Genomic DNA, 18,154 nt, shown 5'->3' with positions numbered 1-18,154 from the left:
CATAAGATAAAGATTATGGGAAGGTAACTTTCAGAAATGAGTATTATCCTATAATTGCATATGTATGTAATCCTTTAAATACATGTATTTATAAAATGTATAAAAATTAAATTTTTCTTTTTACAGAAATGAGCTCATACTTACGTTTTATTCTGTAGTTCGCTTTATTTTATTTAACGTGTCAAGGAAGTTTCTCCATGTGGATCACCCTCATTCTTTTGCTACCTCACTTTTTTTCCCAGTGGCTGACTAGTTTTCTCTGTAGAGATGTACCACACTTGATTTCCAGTTTTCCTTTTCAATCAGTACTGCAGTAAACATCTATGTACCTGCAAATCTGCACATTTGTATCATTTCTCTATGAAAAATTTCTAGAAGATTTGTTGGATCAAAGAATAAGATCAAAAGATCACAGGGTTTGATATAATACATTGACAACAGATAAACTAATCTTGCTCTTCTTTTTATTTCTTTATCATCATCTTATTTGGAACAACAGAATGAAAGGTACTTGCACCTTGCAGCAAAACTTCTGGATGCAAAGGAGCAAGCAGCTACCTTTAAATTAGAAAAAAACAAGCAAGGCCAAAAAGAGGCTCAAGAAAAAATAAGGAAATTTCAAAGAGGTAAACACTTTAAAATTCTCAGACGTATAAATATCTCTTCTTTATTGGCCTTCCTGGGATGGAGGTTGCCTCTTTTTAATATGTCTGCTCTTTCCTAACAGTTTATAATTGGGATTGGCAAACTTTTTGCAACAAGCCAAATAGTAAATATTTTAGGTTTTGCAATTTGTTATAATTACTTAACTCTGCTGTCACAGCATAAAAGCAGCCATAAACAATACATAAACAAATGGTTATGTTCTCATAAAACTTTATGGATGCTGAAATTTCATATATAATTTTCACATGTCACCAAATATATCTTTTTGTCTTTTTCAACCAGTTAAAACATGTAAAAACCATTCTTAGCCCACAGGCCATATGGAAATAGGCAGCAGGGCTGGATTTGGCCTGCAGACCATAGTTGGTTAACCTCAGATGTATACCATAAAATACCATCTCCATTCAAGAACAAGAGGTGGATATAATTCCATGTGTATTTATTTCTAGTGAAGATGTTTTTCCTGGCCTTCTACATCTGTTAAGTAATTGTTCTGAAAATGTTATGATGTGAAAATAAATTGCCTCTGACTTCTAGCACAAATTCCTAGAAGGAAGTGTTGAATAATTGACTACAAGGAAAAAGAAGGAATGTTTTTTCTAAACCAATTTTTGCAAAGTAAAAAGGCATGAAAAACAAATATAAATAAAACAAAAATAAGCATCATGGTTTTTTTGGTAGAAATGGAAACTTTAGAAGACCATCCAGTATTCAATCCAGCCATAAAGATTTCACATCAACAGAATGAAAGGAAGAAGCCTCCTGTAGCCACAGAAGGGGAAAGTGCTTTGAACTTTAATTTATTTGAAAAATCTACAGCTGCTACTGAAGAAGAGAAAGGTAAAATGAAGGGAAAGTGTTCCAGGGTATAATTTGTAAATAGAAAAATGTCAAGGACTGTATAATTGAGAAATTGTTACTTTGTATTCCAGCAGACTACATAAGATGGCAGTAAAGTTATGCTTCCACATACTGTCTTGGAAAAATAATAATTATGATAACTTGTATAGCATTTTGTAATTACAAACATCTTGCTTCGGCCTCATCTCTCTTCAGTCCCTCCTCCAAACTCCTGCCAGAATTATCTTTCCATAACACAGATCAAAATGTGAGTTCCCTGTTAAAAATTTTAATCACTTAGCAAGTTCAAACCCTGTATCATGGCACTGAAGATCCTTTCCACCTTATTCTCCCAGCTATGTACTACAGCTACATCATTCTTTAAAACATATATTGTTTCATGGCTCCATGACTTTGCTCATCCTGTTTTCCCCTTCTTGGCCAACCTTTCCCTTGCTTAGAGGCTTGAATCAAACAACACCTCTTCTTTAAACCTTCCCTGATTCCTGCTGTGCCACCAGAGTTGTGTAAGTGTGCTCTTCTTTGTGCTCATAGGTAAATTATTGATATAGCTAGTATATTTATCAGTCTGTAATATAGTCAGTTGAGTCCCACACTAAATTGTCAGTTCTTTTAATTGTACATTTTTTCTACAAATATTTATTGAATTTTTATTGTTCATAATATCAGGTGCTACATGTATAGTTATTAGCAAAATAACTTGATCTTTGCCCTCTTCAAGTATACAGTCTAGCAGGGAATGTAAGCTTTAAACAGACATAGATACACAATTACAAACTGTGATGTGTGCTGTTGAAGAAAGAAAACTGGCTTCCAATAATAGAGCTAATAAGGGGGCCTAATTTGCATTGGGGAAACCTTGCTAAGGTCTTGCTCTGAGATCTGACAGATGATTAGGTATTAGCCTGGTAATGAGTTGGTGGAAAGAACTTCTAAGGAAGGAGACAGTACATTGGAAGTCTAAGGTGGAAAAGAGCTTAGAGCATCACTATTCAACAGAACACACTATGATGGGAATGTTCTGTATCTGCACTATCCAATGTGGTAGCTACTAGCCAAATATGAGTACAGTTGACCCTTGAACAACGTAGGGGTTATGGCCGCTGACCCCTGTGCAGTCAAAAATCTGCGTATAACTTTGAACTTAAACATAATACTATGTTTAAGTCAAACATAAATACTAATAGCCTACTAATGACTGGAAGCCTTAGTGATAACAGTTGATTAACATATTTTGCATGTTATATGTATTATATACTATATTATTACAATAAAGTAAGCTAGAGAAAGAGAAACATTATTAAGGAAATCATAACAGAGAAAATACATTTACAGTACTGTACTGTATAGATTCTGTGAGTTTATGTTATCTATGTACAAGATGAATCGTCTGTCAGTACCTATATCAACATTGTCTTATATGATTCAAAACACTGTAGATGTTATATGTATTACTAACATGAGACATCAAAAATGAAAAGATAATGTGCAGAAGTTCTTAGTTGTTTATAGGTATAATGATTCATGCATTAATAACGAAGAAGCAGCAATATGATTGCTTTAATGGTACCCTAGCGTAATCAGTACAACTGCTTTACTTCACTGTTAGTTTAGCCTTATACACTAATGAAGAATCATTATAAAATTTTTATGGCATACAGTATTACAGTAGTATTCATAATACACTATTGGAAACACTGTTAACATTTTTTTAAAAACCACTTACCTATGATGATAGGCTGATATGCAGTTTCTCCAATTATGAGAGAGAGGAATTCTATAAGGTAAGGTAATTCTTTGAAAGCAAAGTTATAAAACAAAGAAAATAACACATTATTAATTTTATATTAATTATCACCTCATGCCTGTGTAAGGATAGGCTATCCACTTCAATATGTCTTACACATGATGTTCTTCATGTGTTTTTATATATTTATTGAAAAAAATCTGCATATAAGTGGACCTGTACAGTTCAAACCTGTGTTGTTCAAGGGTCAACTATATCGAGCACTTGAAATGTGACTAGTATAACTGAGAAAGTGAAATTTTAATTTTAATTAATTTAAATTTAGCCACATGTGGCTGGTGGCTACTGTATTGAGCCAGGCAGGTTTAGAGCATTTAAGGAATTGACTCATGACCAGTATGGCTACAGCATAGCGAGCATGATGGAAGACTGACAACAAATAGGCAGGGGTGGGCCACAGAGGGCTTTTAGGTACTAGTGAAGAATTTGGACTTTATCTTATATGCAACATGAAGCCATTGACAGTGGTGGTAGTGGCAGCTGTTAAGCAGAGAAATGACATCTGATTTATATCTTTTCAAAAGATACTCTACCAAACATTGTAATTCAGAGTATTCTAAACAATTCATCGCATGGATTGTGTCATAGATATTTTACAAGAACACATAACTTAAGATACTTTTTTAAAAAGATCCAGATTTTCACTGATTCTGTCCATCAAGAGGATTTCCTTACATCACATAAAGAAGAGCAAGCCTTTCTGTCTGTCTTTTTTTAAACCTATTCTCTTCTAAAAGTCTGTTCCCAAAAGTGAGAGAACATTAATCTCTCAAAAGAGACTGTATATTACTACATAACCATTTTTAAAGAAACAATCTTTATCATTTTAGAGAAAAAGAAAGAACCTCATGATGTAAGAAATTTTGACTATACTGCTCGAAGCTGGACTGGAAAATCTCCCAAACAATTTTTGATCGATTGGGTCAGGAAGAATCTTCCCAAGAGTCCAAATCCTTCCTTTGAAAAAGTTGCAGTAGGTAGATACTGGAAATGTAGGTATGTTTTTGGTTAACTGAATGAACTTATAGAAAAATCTAAGATGAAAATCTTTTTTTTTCTGATGAGTTAAGTAAATATTTAGGAAGCTAATTCCACATCTCAGATTGATAGTGCTTATAAGTCATTATGTAGTATGATGTCTTCCATGGGAATATTTAATTAAATAATTAAACTACAGTTCAATGTTAATGGAATTCTGACTTTTTTTACTTAATCAATTTTATTTTAAAATGTTTTTGGTTTCTTTGTAGGGTAAGGGTAATCAAGTCTGAAGATGATGTACTGGTAGTATGCCCTACAATCTTAACAGAGGATGGCATGCAAGCTCAGCACCTGGGAGCTACTTTAGCTCTTTATCGTTTAGTGAAAGGGCAGGTGAGACTTTTTAGACCTAAGTGTTTCAAAAATCATTTCTGGGGGCTTCCCTGGTGGCGCAGTGGTTGAGAGTCTGCCTGCCGATGCAGGGGACACAGGTTCGTGCCCCAGTCCAGGAAGATCCCACAGGCTGCGGAGTGGCTGGGCCCGTGAGCCATGGCCACTGAGCCTGCGCGTCCAGAGCCTGTGCTCCTCAACAGGAGAGGCCACAGCAGTGAGAATCCCGCGTACCGCAAAAAAAAAAAAAAAAATCATTTCTGGAGTAATGGGTATATTTTGTCAACATAAAACTGTATCTGCATGTGGAAGTTAGTTTTTAATTATGGCCCTTTGTGCCAGTTTTCTCTTACTGAATGCTTCTGATTAATCCTTGTTTCTGCTTATTTATAATTTTGACTTCCTCTCACTTCTAAACATAGTTCAGTCTTTCTCTCCTTAGACCAGAGGCTCTGAACCATTTGGTCCAGCTTTGTAAGCTATACTAATTTACAGATTAAAAAATAGTTGTGCTAGAGTGGTTGAATTAAGGAGAATTTTTAAACATTTGTTTTCCTTTAATGTTATATTGTCTCTCAACTTTAAAAAATTAGACACTGGTTCCAGTTTTCACTTTTAGGTTATGTTGACTATAAGCTTCCAGTTTAAGGAAAGATGAAAATAAAGTATTACTGAAGAGAGCACTTTTAAGAGAACACAATGCTCTTTTTTTTGGTTGGGGGGTATTGTCAACATCTCCTTTTTATAATAAACGTATATATCTTTCTTCATGGGGATTTAGAACTACTGAAAATTTAGGCACTGATTAAGTGGAACTCCAACAATAGTTCTTTTCCATTTTGTGTCAGTAAAAGTGCTTAATGTCTTTATTTCCCTCATTTTGCAGAATAAGGTATCATAAGCTTAATTGATGGAAGTGACTATCAGTGTTACAGAAATAATTGCGGGCTCTTTTATAACACAGAATTAAGATAACTTAGTTTCATCCAGTGGAGTTCATTTAAAATACTTTGACCTGTAATATACAACTGCTGGAATCTCAGAGGGAACTTTGTTTTAAAGATGCATTATGGATCATCTGTATATTTAAATGGCACCACTATATGAATAAATAATAAACATGTATTTAATAGTTTATTGTGTTCCAGGAATAAGCACGTTACATGATTAACTTAGTTTACCTCAGAGTATGCCTGTAAGGGAGGTACTATTATTAGCCCCATTTTACAAATTTAGAAACTAAGACACCAAGAAGTTAAGTTACTTGCCCAAGGTCACACAGCTAGTAAGTCTAGAAGCCTGAATATATGGTATTTATAAATTTGCATCATATACATGTATATCTTATATTAAAGTAGTAACACTAGTTTAAGAGACATTTTAAGAAGAAGGCAGCTATCCTTTTAAGTTCTAACCTATTGAATTTTGGTGTCCAGTAGTTAGTAAAAATGACATAACTACTGTGTTTTCCCTTTATAGTCAGTTCATCAGTTACTTCCGCCCACTTACCGAGATGTCTGGCTGGAGTGGAGTGATGCGGAAAAGAGAAAGGAACAGTTAAATAAAATGGAGACCAATAAACCACGTGACCTTTTCATTGCCAAACTTCTGAATAAACTGAAGCAGCAGCAGCAACAGCAACAACAGCAATCTGAGAATACGAGAGAAACCTCTGAAGATCCTGAGGAATCTTGGGAAAATTTAGTTTCTGATGAGGATTTTTCTGCACTGTCTTTGGAATCAGAAAAGGCAGAAGATTTGGAGCCGGTTAGAAACCTCTTTAGAAAGTTGCAAAGCACACCTAAGTACCAGAGACTGCTAAAGGAACGGCAACAGTTACCTGTGTTCAAACACAGGAACTCAATTGTCGAAACTCTTAGAAGGCACCGGGCTGTGGTGGTGGCAGGTGAAACAGGGAGCGGCAAGAGTACTCAAGTGCCACATTTCCTGTTGGAGGACCTGCTTCTGAACGAGTGGCAAACAAGTAGATGCAGCATTGTCTGCACCCAGCCCCGGCGGGTCTCAGCAGTGAGCTTAGCCACAAGAGTGTGTGAGGAACTGGGCTGTGAAAATGGACCTGGAGGAAAGGTGAGACACTGTTCAACCTCACCTCAGAGAGTGCTGACCTCACTCAACCTGTGCCCTTGGGACCCAAATGGAAGCCTGTGCCGTATATGAGTTTTGACCAATGCTCTTTGTTCAGTAGCGTATCTCAGGTGTTTCTCATGTTTTCTTGGATAGATGTAATATTATGCCACTCTCCTTTATATGAAAAGGACTGTCAGTAATTATCATTAAAATTCTCACATAAAAGGAAAAATATATGCATTTTAATAATTGAGTATTCAAATATATTACATACTAAGTTGATCATTCAAAGAATATAAACACAAGTATAACTGTTAATATCAGATATCTCAAGTATTTGGAAATCTTTTCTGTGGGATGTATTCCTGAATGATTTTCATTAGTTCAGTGAACAGAAGGAAAAAACAATATAAAAGAAAATGCCAGACTATTTTCAAATCCTGTATATAAAAGAAATAATAGAAAAAGTACTTAAATATCTACTGTCACACACTTTGCGATAAAAGTATACACAAAACTGGCCAGACCTTAACCGGAGTGACTGTAAAGTATAGGAATTAGTAAAATTGCTTTAGAACCAAATGTAATGAATTCCCAGTTCATATAACTCAGTTTAATTATACTTTGAATTGTTCTTTATAAATATGATACTTAACATCTTTGTCTCTATCTTTAAGTTAGGTATCCCTTCATTAAAAAACATTTTATTTGGCAATTTTTCTTGGTTTCTCTCATGAAATGAAAGAGGAAAAAGGACATAATTTCTGTCTTATAAGGAATTTACATTAAGGGGATGACAGACATGTTTATAAGTATAACAAAGGAATGACTGAAGGAGAAAGAAAATGTGATGGGAATAGAAGTGACTTCAGGATTCCCATCAGGCACCACTGTTTTTTTTTTGTTTGTTTTCTTGCGGTACGCGGGCCTCTCACTGTTGTGGCCTCTCCCATTGCAGAGCACAGGCTCCGGACCGCAGGCTCAGTGGCCATGGCTCACAGGCCCAGCCGCTCCGCGGCATGTGGGATCTTCCCGGACCGGGGCACAAAGCCGTGTCCCCTGCATCGGCAGGCGGACTCTCAACCACTGCGCCACCAGGGAAGCCCCCCACCACTGGTTTTTAATGGTTGCAGCTTTTATGAGATCTTGATAGAAAAGTGGACCAAATTGTAGGAGCGTCTCTAAAATTCTCTTCCTCGGTACCTCAATATTTTGCTCCAAGATAATTTAATAAGAAATTGATTAAATCTATTAATATTTTCGTAATAATGTTAATGGTACTCAAAGCAGGTGAACAGCTTTTTGTTTCAAAACTGATAAAAGGTTTTTCTTGTTTAAAATTGCCGAAACTGGGGGCTTCCCTGGTGGCGCAGTGGTTGCGAGTCCGCCTGCCAATGCAGGGGACATGGCTTCGTGCCCCGGTCCGGGAAGATCCCACATGCCGCGGAGCGGCTGGGCCCGTGAGCCATGGCTGCTGAGCCTGGGCGTCCAGAGCCCGTGCTCCGCAACGGAAGAGGCCACAACAGTGAGAGGCCTGCGTACCGCAAAAAAAAAAAAAATTAAAACTGCCGAAACTAATTTTATAGTTTTATATAATTGAAGACCATGGGAAAGTAATAAATTGCACTAAACAAATTTACTTAGACTGCTCCATATAGTAGCAGGATCAGCACCTGTACTTTTTAAAGCTTGTTTCCTAGTTCATTTGTGAGACTCTAATCTTGGCCTTGTGTTTTCCCTTCAGAATTCTTTGTGTGGATATCAGATCCGGATGGAGTCTCGAGTGAGTGAATCTACCAGGTTACTCTACTGTACAACAGGGGTTTTGCTAAGAAAACTTCAAGAAGATGGTCTCCTAACTAATGTGTCTCACGTTATTGTAGATGAGGTGAGTTGATTCTGTAGTCATGTTCAGAAAAAAATTCTAAACATTTTTGTATTAAAAAGATGTTACTTCTAAAACTAGCTAACATTTTTTCATGCTTAAATGCCAGACACTTTACATATAATAATTATTTAATTTCCTCTACATATAATAATTTCCTCTAACAAATGTGTCTCCTGTAAATTGATTTATTTAACAAATGCTGTATAACATTTGCTATATGCAAGGTGCTATTTTAAGGACTTCATATATACAACTTCATTTAATCTTTCCAGCAATCCAGTGGAGTAGATATTATTATCCCTATTTTACAGTTGAGGAAACTGAGGCACACAGAGATTAAAGAGCTTGCTCAAATTCACACAGCCAATAAGCTCTACAACTGGGGGTTCAAACCCAGGCAGTACATCTGCAGCCATCTCTTACCAGTCTGCTGCCTCTCAACTACATTTGTTAAAGGATTTTCTCGGATTCTTATAAAAAACAAGGAATCCTCATCATTATGTCATTTTCCCTATAGATATACCCCTACTTGAATCAAATTTGAGTGCACACTAAAATTGAATTATGCCAAAAGTTTCACATTAGAATTATTTTAAATGGTATCCTAGCCTAGTACATGTTAAACTGACTTGCTTTGTACATAATTTTTTGAAAAAAATAAGATATACAGCATTTCTATTATTCAAAAATGGAAATTTTTTTCAGTTTTCCCAGATGTAAAGTTTCTATGAATGTCTGTTAATTCACCAAGTTCAGAAGGCATTAGTGAAAGTTCAGTCATTCTTTGATTTTTAATTAATAGACTATACATAGATTATTGGGTTATTTTCCTCATTTTGGTTAGTAAGTATTAGAAGTATAGAGAGATACAAAAATGAAAATAAAAATTATCTGTAGTCTCATCCAGAAAAAAAATTAATGTTGACATTTGTGCATTTATATATGTGTATGTTTAGCTTGTGCGATATTTATTTTATAATTCTTTCACATCATTAGTCTACAAAAACACTATTTTTTAATAGCTTTATAGAAGTATATAATTTGGATGTCCCATAATTTATTTAACCATTTTCCTGTTGTTGCACAAGTTTAGGGTATGATGTTTTTAAATACAATAATTTTGGTTATAGATGAGTGATGGGAATTCATTTTTATCTAAGGGGTCTTTAATCTTCAGTGGGGGAAGGAGTTGTACTGTTATCACTAAGATGTCAAAAAGAAAGAGGATGTATGGCTGCTTGATTGAGCAGGCCCATTGGTAACTTGCTTCTGGCAGTGTTGGGTGGGGAATGGGGTGTCACAGTTGCAGCTGTGCATGGCTAAGACCTAGATTTTATCAGTATCCTCAAGAATCAACTTAAGTCAAAATGCTAATTTATCTATTTATAATGAGAAATTTTTACTGCTAGGTAAGATGAAATACTTGTATCAGCCAGTCAGTAAGTTTTCTTGGAGCCCCAAATTATTAGAAAATTGATTAATAAATATATATCAGAATGAATCCTAATTTAAAAGTTAGACCAACTTCAGGGAGCTGTTCTTTGATGTTTTAGTATTAGCAGTCTGTAGGCGTGATTTACTGAATTGTGCTTCAGTGTGATAATGTCAACCTCTTGTTGAAAAGTACAGTAAGAGTAAGAAAAAACCCAGTGAAATTCATCATCATGTTAAATATAATGATGTAAGAGATGCTGGCATAGAGTGCATTACATTATTCAGGACCTTCTTTATGAAGATGCTCAGGATAATACTTCTGGCTTTTTTTTTTTTTTTTTTTTTTTTAATTTTATTTATTTATTTATTTTTGGCTGTGTTGGGTCTTCGTTTCTGTGTGAGGGCTCTCTCTAGTTGTGGCAAGTGGGGGCCACTCTTCATCGCAGTGCGCGGGCCTCTCACTATCGCGGCCTCTCTTGTTACAGAGCACAGGCTCCAGACGCGCAGGCTCAGTAGTTGTGGCTCGCGGGCTCTAGAGTGCAGGCTCAGTAGTTGTGGCTCACGGGCCTAGTTGCTCCGCGGCATGTGGGATCTTCCCAAACCAGGGCTCGAACCCGTGTCCCCTGCATTGGCAGGCAGATTCTCAACCACTGCGCCACCAGGGAAGCCCTGGCTTTCTTATTAGGAATAGTTGTGTGATTTGTTTTAGTTTATGGTCAGTGTGTGAGTTAAGTAGCTTTTCCTCTGGCTGCTGGTATGTTTACGGCCAAACTTTTTGCCCACCTCTTCCAAGTGTACTTAATAAAGCATACATTTTTATTAGCTCTATTTTATGTTTTATCCTCATTTTTATTAGCTCTATTTTATGTTTTATCCTCATTTTTATTAGCTCTATTTTATGTTTTATCCTCATTTTTAATTTTCTTTTTTAAAAATGTCAGTATCTATATAAATTACCATCTATTTGAGGAGGTTCCCCAGATCTGTTTCTGTTCAGGAAATCTTTCTCTCTTGAGCTTCAGATTTAAATATCCTCGTCAAACTACCTAAGTAAAAACATCCAAGATTATTCCTTCTTCTTTCTCCCATATCCCCTAAATCCAATCACCTAGACTTTGTTGATTTTACTTTTCTCACATTCATTTACCTCTCCATATTCACTGGTATTGCCCTCATATAGGCTACCATTATCTCTCTTAATTAGTACAAAAGCCTCTAATTAAACTTCCTACTTTCTGTTTTGCTCTCTTCTACTACATTCTTCAATTATAGCTGGATTTACCTTTTTAAAACAAAATTCAGACCACATGATTCCCCTGCTTTGAAATATCTTACTCACTACCCTGACTCATTAGGATAAAGTCTCAACTCCTTAACACGGTTTACAAGACCTCATATGGGCAGATTACTGAGTACCTCGCCAGCTCTATCTCTTGCCCGTTCCTCATCCCATGCTCAAGGCGTCATTTTTGTTTCTTCATTTCCTGAAATGTATAATTATCCCCCTGTCCACCATGATTTTGCACAAGTTGTGTCCCATGACTACTTTTTCTCCCTTTATCATACTGTTCCTTTCTCCTCCTTTAAAACTCATTTCAGTTCTCAGCACAGATGGCAGATCTCTCTTAGTAGCCTTCCTGACCACCTGAGTTGCTGTACAGCAGAAATTAACACAACATTATAAATCAACTATACTCCAATAAAAAAAATAATTAAATATAAAACAAACAAAAAAGAATATTAGACCCCTACCCCCCCAAAAAAAAATTAACTACCCTTCATATGTAATTTCAAACCATCCTCTACAGTATCCTCTTCCAAGGCTGTAAACTCTGAAATGAAAAGACTGTCTTGGTCATTTTTTAATCCCCAGTATCTAGCACAATGCTTAGTACTGTTTGTAGTGAACATTTGACCACTGTTGCCTCCCTTCCGAGCAAATGAATGATCAAAACCGTTTTAATTTTTGTTATCTTGAGGTATTCTATCTTTTGTATGCTGCCTTAATCTCATAAAATAAAATGGAGTAGAAATAGCCCCAGTACAGGAAGTTGGAATATAGACTGGTATATCCAGCAGATATTGAGTTCTGACAATGTCCCATGTTTTTTTATGCTCTATAGCAGGTTTACAATGCTCGTCCCTAAAATGCATCTGTTGAAAGGGCATAAGAGCCTCAGACAGTTGATAGAGAACCTGTCAGATTCCTACTAATCAAATTCCCCTTTTTCTACATAGTGGATAAAAACTTGTTGCAGTTTTGTGTCTGTTCAGTTGTATATTAGTAGCAGCGCTTTAAGAGTTACACTGGCTTCTAAGTGAAATTGGGAGATCCCCTAATCTTATCCGCTGAACACTTACAAACCATCTCCTAAGGTACAGTCCTACTATCATAGCTAATCTTGTTCATTATATGCCGATTTTTACCGACTTCAATTTTAGAGGGTGACTTTATTTTCAATTCTGAAGATCTGCCTTATTTGAAACATACAGCTTCTCTTTCTGCATGTACTGACTATATGTAAATATTGATTAACTTTTAGTAGATTTGAATGTCTGATTGTTTTAGCCTATTACTTGACCTTATGATTTTTTTGTTCCCCTTATGCTAGGTTCATGAAAGAAGTGTCCAGTCAGACTTCCTACTAATTATCTTGAAGGAAATTTTACAGAAACGCTCTGATCTACATTTGATTCTAATGAGTGCCACTGTAGACAGTGAAAAGTTTTCTAGCTATTTCATACACTGCCCTATTCTGAGAATTTCAGGAAGAAATTATCCTGTTGAGGTAAGTTTTCTTTATAATGCATATGTAAACAGAAACTACATTCCCACCAGTGAGTGTCACCATAAAACAGGCCCTTAAGTCTGAGCCTAGAACGATTCCTAGGGTATTGCAAGTCAAGAGAGGACCTGGAGGGCTTCCCTGGTGGCACAGTGGTTAAGAATCTGCCTGCCAATGCAGGGGACACGGGTTTGTGCCCTGGCCCGGGGAAGATCCCACGTGCTGCAGAGCGACTAAACCCGTGCGCCACAACTACTGAGCCTGTTCTCTAGAGCCTGCACACCGCAACTACTGAGCCCATGTGCCTCAACAACTGAAGCCTGCGCGCCTAGAGCCCGTGCTCTGCAACAAGAGAAGCCATGACAATGAGAAGCCTGCGCACCGCAACGAAGAGTAGCCCCCCTCTCTAGCCCCCCTAGGCACCTAGAGAAAGCCCGCGCACAGCAACGAAGACCCAACACAGCCAAAAAAAAATAATAATAAAAAGTTAATTAATTTTAAAAAAGAGAGAAAGGGAGGACCTGGAGATGGCCTTGGGAATCAGATGGCTGGTGCTGCCTTGACTGAGGGTGAGTGGGCTGGAAGGAGGATTCTGCTGACGAACGACATACCTCAGAGGTACACAGCATAAAACACACTTCCATAGCAAAGGCATTACATCCAGATTGGGGGTAGCTGCCTAGCAATAAGGAACTCCTTTTTCACCCATCCCTCAAATTTAGGCTTGTCTTTGAAGCTTCCTTCTATTCTTAATGTTTGCCCTTTTGGTTCAGCTGATAAAGGCTGCTCTTTTAATTGGTTTTCACATGTAAAAAATATACAACCATAATGTGCTTTGTCCTGAGACTACGAGGAATAGATCCATCTACATCAGCCAAGTTCTTCACTACCAATAAATGCAGAAAAAAGCTTTTTTCGTAACATGCTAAATTAGCATTTGGTGACATTCAAAAGGTAACAATCCCTTGTTCTCTTTAAAATGATATTTACTGAAATGAATTTGAGTTCACTATTTATATGCCTTAATCTATACAGGTTTTTCATCTTGAAGATATAATAGAAGAAACAGGCTTTGTCCTGGAGAAAGACTCAGAATATTGTCAGAAATTTCTGGAGGAGGAAGAAGAAATAACCGTTAATGTTACAAGCAAAGCAGGAGGAATAAAAAAGTATCAGGTAAAAATAAAACATTTTTGAAAGACATCTGATTGTGATATCCAGGGCATAAACTGCCGTAAGAGTTTTAAAATATGGCTGAGACAGTGCATTCAAATATAATCTAGTAGAAGAAGAACAGATATGATTATGAGCAAATTTTAAAGGTCATTTCTTTAAACCTTTGTTTCACTGACTCTAGTGTTTGGCTTACGATACTTACTTTATCTCAACACCTTAGATAGTCAGGATGGGGCAGGACCAAAATCTAGATCCTTGCCATTGGTTTTCCTAGCAGCCTCTGTCCTGACATGAGCCAACCTTAGCTCTGTACTATCCAGGGCAAGCACAGATCTTCATAGAGAGTTAATTTACTTTCAGTGACATAATTTTAGAAATATCACAAAAGCTACATTATCCTGCATTTTGGCCAGTGGTACTATATACACTATTTTCATTATATCCACAATATTTCATTCATCTAATGGAAGTAGAACTAGAAGTAGAAGTTACTTTATCCTTTAGTTAAGCAGATAAACCAAGGAAGCAAAAACTAAAATCTTTCCCTAAAACTGCAGAGATAGAAATTAGAAACTAAAAGACTTTAAAAAATTAAAAGTAGTATTTCAAAGAAGATGATTGGAATTCAGAAACCAAAGTAGAATCTAGAAGGAATGAGGCAGGTGTAAATTACTTAATAAAGTTATTATGACCTCTCTTGGCCAGGCTGCTTTTCAGCTGCCACAGAACAATGCTGCCATTGTTCTGTTTTTCTTCATTTCTTTTCTAATTTAGGGTTTAGATGCCAAGATAAAAAGGTTTGCTATACTTAAGGGGACTGTATGAAATGAAATTAATAGGAGAGATGAAATTTTATAATACTTTCTGTTAAAAATTGTATTCTTGCTATATTTTAACATAATAGTGACAATGAGAAAATACAGATTTGAATGAATGCAAATAGCTCCTTTTTTCCTTCTTTGTCTTATAAAAATACATAATATTTGTGTTTGGCTTTTTCTGATTTGTTTCTTTTAGGAATACATCCCAGTTCAGACTGGAACAAGTGATGATTTAAATCCATTTTACCAAAAGTACAGCAACCGCACTCAGCATGCTATTCTCTACATGAATCCTCATAAAATCAACCTGGATCTCATTTTGGAACTTCTTACATATTTAGGTATGTATCTATTTCTAATGTGTCTCCATTTGTTTTGATAAAACTTTTCTACTAATTGGAGATGTTCTATTAATATCTTATATGCTGTTCCTTATTTCTGAATATTGTATCTTTTTAAAAATTTCAGACAGAAGTCCCCAGTTCAAAAATGTTGAAGGAGCAGTACTGATCTTTTTACCAGGCCTTGCTCATATTCAACAGTTGTATGATCTCTTATCAACTGACAGAAGATTTTTTTCAGAACGGTAACTACAGATCTTCATTATATTCCTGGTAGTTTTAAAACAGAAAAATGTTTCACACATTAAAACTCTTGATCAGAACTTTCAAAGTCTTTTCACCTTTAGTTAAAATTGTCCATGGCAAAGCTCTTTTTTTTTTTTTTTAACATTTCTATTATAGCATTTTATCTACTAAAATTTTTAGGTACTATTTCTACATTTGTTTTATTTTCTCAATATGATTAAGCAGAGGGAATCCTGTGGTTAAGAGTAAGACGGTGACTCCGCTCCCCAGCCCACTGGATGGTGCAGAACCCTAACAGCATTGCAGTTTGTCATCCATACATTTTTTTTTTTAATATCTTTGAAGCACTTGTTTTTTCTTTTTAATAAATTTATTTATTTATTTTTGGCTGCGTTGGGTCTTCATTGCCGCGTGCGGGCTTTCCTCTAGTTGCGGCGAGCAGGGGCTACTCTTAGTTGCGGTGCGCTGGCTTCTCATTGCGGTGGCTTCTCTTGTTGCAGAGCACGGTCTCTAGGTGCATGGGCTTCAGTAGCTGTAGCTTGTGGACTCTAGAGCTCAGGCTCAGTAGTTGTGGCACATGGGCTTAGATGCTCCAGGGTATGTGGGATCTTCCCGGACCAGGGCTCGAACCCGTGAGCTAGAAAGAGACTTAAGAAATCATGTATTTCTACCTTGTAATTTTCAGGTCAGGTTATTGGTGGCCAGAGAGGTAAAATGACTTGCTCATTGGCAGGTGGATTCTTAACCACTGTGCCACCAGGGAAGCCCATCCATACATATTGGTTTTTTTGTTTTTTGTTTTTTTGCGGTACACGGGCCTCTCACTGTTGTGGCCTCTCCCATTGCGGAGCGCAGGCTCAGGGGCCATGGCTCACGGGCCCAGCCGCTTCGCGGCATGTGGGATCTTCCCGGACGGGGGCACAAACCCGCGTCCCCTGCATCGGCAGGCAGACTCTCAACCACTGCGCCACCAGGGAAGCCCATCATCCATACATATTGAATTGGCTTTTTACTATGCCTGTTTTGATACAGTTTATTACCGCTGTTATGGTTATCACTTCAGCATCAGAATATATTTTAAAAATTCTTTAAACCCTACATTCCATATAATTCATTCATATTGTTTTTTCTCTTTGATGAGTATATATGGGGTTTCACTGTACCATTTTCAGAACTTTTGTGTGTGTTTAAAATTTTTCATAATAAAAAATTTTTAAATTGCTTTCTATTTGCAAATAAATTTTATTATTCTTTGCAGTGTCTTCTAAAGAGAAACTCTTGCTAAGAACTATGATTTTAACTTTCAGATATAAAGTGATAGCTCTGCATTCTATTCTTTCAACTCAAGATCAAGCTGCAGCATTCACACTTCCTCCTCAAGGAGTCAGGAAGGTAAAATTCAGTACAGCAAATTTATATGTGATCCAACTGAGAATATTTCGTAAAAGTGTTATGACTTTTTATCATCAAAGACAGTTATTAATATTAAGTGCTTTATAGTGCATGCAGACTCCAGATGCTCTGCAGCTTAACATAATCAAAAGAGAACCCAGTATTAAAATTCAATTTATATTAGGTGTTTATGTTTATATTATATGTTATTAATAACTTTAGGGAAGTGGTAGTTTAAAAATATGGCATGGATGTTGCTTATGAAAAGAAAAATCACTACTATTCCTTAAAGAAGATGTCACAAAGGATGTTGGATATCAGGAGCTACTTGAATCCTGGGAGGATTCTTTTTTGTTCTCTTTGCTACTCATCCCTGATTATTTTTGCAATACAGAGACCATTAGGTTAGGAAACAATCTAAGTATTTTCATTGTCTCCTCTGTTCGGATGGTGAATGAAGAGATACTTGACAAAGAGAGTTTCTCAGATTTTGACCCTCTTTTAGGCGGGGGGGGCAAAAAAGAGCACAATGTAGAAACTCTGGGGAACACAGAGCTCCCAGCAAGAGCCTGGACTCTAATGCACGAAGCCTGGGTTCTTGTCCCTAAGCTGCTGCCATGTCTGTGGCCTTCGGCAACCCACTCAGCTTCCTTTCTCATCTTTAAACAGGAGCTGGATTAAATTTACGGTTTTCTAACTGTGCTCTGAAAACTCCAGGGGTTCAGAGGCTGTGTGCTCTGATCTGTAACATTTACATTAACATCTGTAACATTTGGCTTCCCTGTAACATTTTGTCTTAAGAAAAGAATTCCACCTCTAAAAAATTTGATCACCTAGGTCCCATCTAAATGTTAATAATCTGGGTTCTGTTTCCTAGGATAAATGAGTAAGAAAAGCAAGCATTCAATATTGAGATAGAGCCATAGTATATTGAATTTGACCTAGAATTTCCTAAATGTTTTACCTCCAAGGACTCAACAGAAAAAAAAAAAGAACAAACAAAAAAGCCACAAGAAGATTGCACTATTCAGCCATCACCATTAAGAAATTTTGAGCTAGAAAGAGACTTAAGAAATCATCTGTTTCTACCTTGTAATTTGCAGGTCAGTTTATTGGAGGCCAGAGAGGTAAAATGACTTGCCCAGGTCACAAAGCTAATAAGTAGCAGAGCCAGGGCAACAACCCACCAGTTCTTCTTACTGAAGAACTATTACTTTTTTTTTCTACTTAACTGTGAAGTTTCTGCTGAGCAGTCTCCATTCTCTGATCCAATTTCT

General features: G+C 36.6%; 1 protein-coding gene across 4 annotated transcripts in view; it reads left to right on the top strand.

Moving 5' to 3' along the window:
* The window catches only part of DHX29 (DExH-box helicase 29), a 48,525-nt gene that overhangs the window by 16,016 nt on the left and 14,355 nt on the right, over positions 1-18,154 (top strand). For all 4 annotated transcript variants that reach the window (XM_022597452.3, XM_089908853.1, XM_089908852.1 and 1 more), the window contains 11 exons: positions 500-626; positions 1,348-1,506; positions 4,165-4,330; positions 4,585-4,708; positions 6,185-6,793; positions 8,538-8,681; positions 12,728-12,904; positions 13,937-14,077; positions 15,095-15,239; positions 15,367-15,484; positions 16,793-16,877. In XM_022597452.3, the coding sequence (XP_022453160.1) occupies positions 500-626; positions 1,348-1,506; positions 4,165-4,330; positions 4,585-4,708; positions 6,185-6,793; positions 8,538-8,681; positions 12,728-12,904; positions 13,937-14,077; positions 15,095-15,239; positions 15,367-15,484; positions 16,793-16,877 (1,995 nt within the window). The remainder of the gene's footprint in view (positions 1-499; positions 627-1,347; positions 1,507-4,164; positions 4,331-4,584; positions 4,709-6,184; positions 6,794-8,537; positions 8,682-12,727; positions 12,905-13,936; positions 14,078-15,094; positions 15,240-15,366; positions 15,485-16,792; positions 16,878-18,154) is intronic.

Source organism: Delphinapterus leucas, chromosome 3 (assembly GCF_059928025.1).
Source record: "Delphinapterus leucas isolate spDelLeu-1000000601 "Yukka" chromosome 3, BTC_Dleu_Yukka2, whole genome shotgun sequence".
Lineage (NCBI taxonomy): Eukaryota > Metazoa > Chordata > Mammalia > Artiodactyla > Monodontidae > Delphinapterus > Delphinapterus leucas.
The sequence above is the reverse complement of the archived record's forward strand: the minus strand, read 5'-3'. Positions and strand labels throughout refer to the sequence as shown.